The sequence below is a fragment of the Heterocephalus glaber genome, unplaced genomic scaffold (genome assembly GCF_053883595.1).
Source record: "Heterocephalus glaber isolate CG9 unplaced genomic scaffold, H.glaber_assembly_v1.0 deba00000546, whole genome shotgun sequence".
Lineage (NCBI taxonomy): Eukaryota > Metazoa > Chordata > Mammalia > Rodentia > Bathyergidae > Heterocephalus > Heterocephalus glaber.
This window is the reverse complement of record NW_028258147.1, coordinates 32338753-32344518: the sequence shown is the minus strand read 5'-3', so window position 1 is coordinate 32344518 and position 5766 is coordinate 32338753. Positions and strand designations below refer to the sequence as shown.

At 38.4% G+C, this 5766-nt stretch overlaps 1 protein-coding gene across 3 annotated transcripts; it reads right to left on the bottom strand.

Annotated features, from left to right (window-relative positions):
- Positions 1-262: 262 nt before the first annotated feature.
- Tfpi2 (tissue factor pathway inhibitor 2) lies at positions 263-4765 on the bottom strand. 3 transcript variants are annotated; one of them, XM_004862685.4, is made up of 5 exons: positions 4602-4761; positions 4317-4499; positions 3143-3322; positions 1324-1494; positions 263-957 (listed from the first exon to the last, which is right to left on the bottom strand). In XM_004862685.4, the coding sequence occupies exons 1-5, from the start codon at positions 4687-4689 to the stop codon at positions 878-880; spliced, it is 702 nt and encodes a 233-aa protein (XP_004862742.2). In that variant the 5' UTR covers positions 4690-4761; the 3' UTR covers positions 263-877. The 3 variants fall into 3 exon arrangements, with proteins under 3 accessions (XP_004862742.2, XP_004862743.2, XP_004862744.1); XM_004862686.4 differs by having other exon boundaries at positions 4317-4496; XM_004862687.4 differs by lacking the exon at positions 3143-3322 and having other exon boundaries at positions 4602-4765.
- Positions 4766-5766: the final 1001 nt, after the last annotated feature.

Here is a 5766-nt window from a genome sequence, read left to right as displayed (position 1 = left end):
TTGTTACTAAATTTAAATTATTAAATCACATTTGTCGTAGTATAAACACTTCGAATAGTAAAAAATATTTAATAACTTTGTTGGTTTCCAACCCATTTTGTCTTAGGAAAGAATGTAATAAGAACTTTTAAAAACCATCTATTTGTATGTTTGTACATATATATCTATATATATGTATATATAGATATATATGTATACAAACGTATACATGTAAATGAGAATAGATAGCTTCGGAAAAATGAAGAGATAGGCATAGATATAATTGTTTTACCCAGGAGAACATTTTTTATTTTGATAAATTGGCTAACTTTTTAATTTGGTCAAAAGCATTTTATTATACTTTAAATAAATCCCCTTACTCATCACACTGCAATGTGACAAAAGAGAATTGGAAGTACAGTTAGTAGATCTACATATTGGATTATTTTTTCAAAGTGTTAGTGGATCTGCAACTTTGTTTCCTTGGGCAGAAAATATAATGCAACTTTTAATTCATAGTGACACACATATTTGCCAGTTCTGTATATGCTCATGTATGTTAAAAGTACATAATTATATTGTCTAGTGATATTTCAGTTATGATTATCTGCAGAAATAGAGTAGCTACTCCAAGAACTGAGTGAGTCATGTTTTCCTTTATATCATATGTGCTATAACAATTCAAACTCATAAACAATTGAACAATGAATAAAAAAGGAAAAATTCACATTTGAATATCAGCTAGTTATGTATAAAATATGCACAGGTGAAAAAGTAACTTGAATCAATAAAAAACTGGCAAATAAATCTCTGATGATTTGTTTTCTCATGATACCGTATTCTTCAGATACACTCATATAGGCAATAAGCATTCACAAGATGACATAGAAGAAAATTCTTAAGGTATCTTCTTCCAAGTTTTTGGCCTTTTAATTGAAAAGGGAGGCTTCTGTGTCTTCCTTTTTCCCCTCTTGTAGGCTAAAGTCAACAAAAGAGCAATTAATATTTTATATTTCCAGTCTGTAGGCTCAGTTTAAATCGCCCTTTCGAATTTCCTTTAAGATTGGCTCATCTTATTTTTCTGACTATGAAGTCAGTTAGACTCACTGTACATTCAGTTAGTTGTAACATTCTACTTTTAAAAATACAAGGTTCTAATTTTTGTCCACTGTATCTAGCCCATACAGGCATTTGACAAGACAGATCAGTAGATAAGTGTTATTTTTGTAGAATTAGTCTAAAAATGGGAATTTCTGATTAGTAAAACAGGTACCTAAAATATAGTCTTATTTATTAATTATTTTTAAAGTTTGTTTAAAAACTGAATAAAGAAAATGTCATTACCTTTTTCACAAACTCGTTGGCAATCCTTCAAATAGGAGAAATTATTGTCATTCCCTCCACAGCCAGTGTAGGTGAAGGTCGCACAAGCTTTGCGTCTCATGTTAAAATAATAGCGAGTCTCATTAGCAAAGCATAATCCTTCATCTTTTGGACTGTAGCAAAATGATGGCACTTTGTGAAAAAGAAAATAAAATTGGAAATGTTACGATGCCAAATTTAATAAATGGTGATGATTACTGAAGTAACTGAAGAAATCCAATCCCATACAAACCCCATTCCAAATCCAACATCACTTAAGAAGGTGAGCCTCAAATTGTAGGTAAGCTTACATGCTGTATTTTGGTAATTCTAAATTTTTATAAACTAGACCAAATACCTTCTGGAGATATCTCTTTTATCCTTTCAAGTTGAAAAATTTAATCCCCTAAACCAGACATGGTCATGTTAAAATGGGCTAAATTTCAAGGGGAAATGCATATATAATTCAGTAAACATAGGCCAGGGATTTAGCTCAGTGGTTTCTCCGCCTGCTGTGCAAGCACAAGGACATGAGTTCGATCCCCAGTACCAAAAAAAAAAAAGATAATTCAGTAAACTTCCTTGTGCTGATAATTTTATGTTAAATGATTTTATTAGCTTTTCTTCCACTCTTAATCAAGAATACACACATGTGATTCCTAAGTCTAACCAGTGGAACTTTAACAACTTCACAACGTAATATCATCAACAACCATCTCCCTATTGATTGAAGATTTTGCATATTTAACAATATAGGTACACAGCTTAATTAAAGTCTCTTCCAAAGCAAAACTTCATGGTTTGTTGAACTTTTTTTTATTCTTTGTTTCTGATGTGTCTGAGGGAGATGCTGGTGTTATCTCTCTCCACAAACATTAAATACTGCCCTAGTAATCGATCATTTCAAGGTTGGGGAGGCTATAGAACATAGATCTTTTTATTCTGTAATTTGCAATTACTAAAAATTATAAAATCTAATTAAATTCTTAAGTCTATATATTCCACTATCTCATATACAAAACTGATTCCATATAAACCTGAAGTCAAGACATTCATTAATGAATAGTAATTTTATGTATAAATTGAGAAGATCAGAAATACAGGTTAAGTATCCCTTATCAGAGTACTTAGAACAAAAAATAGTTTGGATTTCAGATTTTTTCAAATTTTGGAATAAATATACATGTAAGGAGGTATCTTGGAGACTAGACATTAAGTCTAAACACAAAGCTAGTTCATGTTTCATGTATACCTCATACACAGAGACTGAAGGTATTTAAACAATAGTTTTAGGGTGTTTGCATTTTGCCAGTGACCTATCATATGAGATTAAGTGTGAAGTTTTCTACTTGCACCATCGTGTTGCTGCTCAAAAATTTTCAGATTTTGAAGAGTTTCCAATTTTAGATTTTCAGATTTGGGATGCTCAACCTGTAGCTCTAAGGAGGCAACACAAAAAAAGCAGCAAAAATTTGAATAACGGCATGGACACTTCCCAGCCCTGAGAACTTGGGAAGTCATTAACTTCCAATTTGTAGCTTTACAAGTAAAAATGGGACAAAATGCTCCCTCACGGGGTGATAGTTAAGACTGATATTATATTATACATGAACATAGACCATTTTAATTTCACATCAAACTACTGATTTCTTTTTGAAGCGCTGAGGATTGAACTTAGGGCCTTATATATGCTAGGCAAGCACTCTGCCACTCAGCTATATCCCTCAACTCCAAGCTATTTTTTCACACAAAAATCTTAATAGAAAAAAAAAAATTGAAACAGCCCAAAAATAGTCCTTACTTTTCTTTGACACACAGAAGTTCATACAGGAAGCTTCATTGGGGAACCGGTTCAAACTATAGGGACACCCACCAGATGCGAATTTTTCACATCTCATGGACTTCAGATCAAAGAAATACTCTTCACTGGACTTGCCACACTTATCCTTACTGATTTCGAACCTACAAATTTTGGGAACTTCTAAGAAAAGAAGGACAATAAAATAAAGTTAGTCAAAAGTAGACTTCTTACTATTACTTTCAAAACTTTACTAAAATTTCAGAAACAGATGAAAGAAAAGTATTCATATTTACTATTAGATTAGTAAATTCTCCAGACATTGCCCATTAATCTGGTGAGTTACCTCGGGTTGACTCAGCTGTAATATTTCTTTCCTGTTCAGGGGAATCTATGTTCTCTGTTCTTACATATGAAGTTAATCAAAGCTTATTCATAAAAATATGCATTTCTTCCTGCCTTAGTACTTTAAATGGCAAAGCCCTTTTATAGCCTTTACAAAGTAAAACACATTTTTGTGAATCTCCATAATATCCCTACACTAATTTACGGCAAATTTAGGTCTTGGGACAAAAGCAAAGTTTCATAATGAACTAAATCTCCTTTCAATAATAAAATCCACAGGGGCCCGGGGTTCAGTGGTTCAGGCTCAGTGGTTTCCCCGCCTGCCTCGCAAGCACAAGGACCCGAGTTCGATGCCCTGGTACCAAAAAGCCCCAAATAATAAAATCCACTGAAATATTTCAGATCGATGGACAGTTGACACGAACAAAGAGTGTGTTCTCAGGGACAGAAAAGAAACATATAGATTTGGAACTAACGATAAACACAGAAAGGCACTTACGTTGCATCTAATACAGTATTCGCTTGCACTTACTATGCCCTGTGGTGAACTCACAAAAACAAAACAAAACTTTCTCAAATTCGCCACAGGCTTTGAATTATGATAAAAGTCAGGTGAGAGGACTGTAATAGTGGTTGTAGATTTGTGACTACGTTTGGGAAACGAAGCCAACGAGGGTGTCTGAACACTTGAGAATACTCAGGCTAAAACGGAGGAGCGAAAAAAATAAACCAAAACAAAACAAACGGAGATCTGCAGTTAGGAAAGTTCCTTGCAACCCCTTCGGAAGAAACAGCCTTCCTAGCATGCACGCAAGGAGCAAGGAGCGCTTACCCTCGATCATCCAGCAGGCTTCATCGCAGGCCTCCAAGGTGGCGAACTGGTTGGCGTTGCCCCCGCAGCCCCCATACCTGAATGCCCGGCAGGTCTGCGTGTACCTGTCGTAGTAGTAGCGGGTCGTCGGGAGCCGGCAGAGCCCTGGGTCCGAGGGCAGGAGGCAGATCGCCGTGCTTTCTGCTGGTGGGCAGGGGAGGGAAGGAAGAGGTCAGATCCAGCTCGGGAGAGGGACAGGGTCCCGCGCTTCTGAGCAGGGCGGGGCTTGGGGACTGCGGGGCGCACCTGTGCGCTCGGGGCTGGCGGGGCTTGGCGCGGGGCCGAGCAGGAGCAGCGGCAGCAGCCACAGCGCAGGGGGCCCGGCGGGATGCATGGCGCGGGGCAGGCGGCGGCGGGACCGGCGGCCAGACTGCCGGCAGCAGCAGGAGCGCCGTCCACCCCAGCGCCGGACGTTTTATGGGACGCGTCCTGCCCACCGCGGGGCGGGCCCTGACTCACGCCCTGGGCCGGGAATTCCCCGCTGCCTGCAAGGTTGAACCCGCCTCATGCAAGTCTGGGATGCCAGGAGAGGGCCTTTGTGTCCGATGGGAAATTGGCAAGTTCCAGGCGAAGGACTTGGGGTTGGGGTTACTCAATGTCCCAGCTGGTAGCAACACCCCATGAGTCTTGGCCAACATCTTGAAGGGAAGAAGTCCGTGTTCCTGAAGGGCCTGGAGAAAGCTGGATGTTCGTGGGCCGGACCTGAGTCAGTTGATTGGATTGGATGAGCTCTCTATGTTTGAAATTTAAATGTGATTATATGTGTACACATATTTCAAGTGAATTCTAAGGTACAGCGTATGATTTAGTGAATTTTGACAAGTGTATGCCTACCACTCCAATCAAGAGTTTAGACATTTCCATGCCCCCAACCCCACAATTCCCTCATACCCTAATTCCCTAGGACAGGGGCAACCATTGTTCTGATTTCTAGAACCATAGATAAGTTGCGCCTATTCCTAAATTTCATACAAGTGGAATTATAAAGTATGTACTGTTTTCCATTTCTTTGACTCAACTGCTGTTTTTAAAAATACAATCATGTAAAAAAAAGTACACCCATGTCACTGCATATCAATGGCTCATTCCTTTTATCAGTTATATGAATGTACCACAAACATCCTGTTGTTGGCTATAAACCACAAACATGCTGTATCTAGTTTGGGGCTATGGATAAAGGTGCTTTGTCTGGGCCTGCAATGTTCATGAACCAGGTAAAATACAAATTATCACACAATTTTCTAGAAGGATCATGCAATTTTATACCTGCATCAGGCATGTATGACGGTGGGGATCTCTTCTTTTCTAGATGGACCATCAAAGTCCAGAGAAGTCCTGAGATGGGACTGAATCATCAACTTCCATATAGATCCTACTGTCACTACATCTATTAGAGTTCATTGCTCATTTG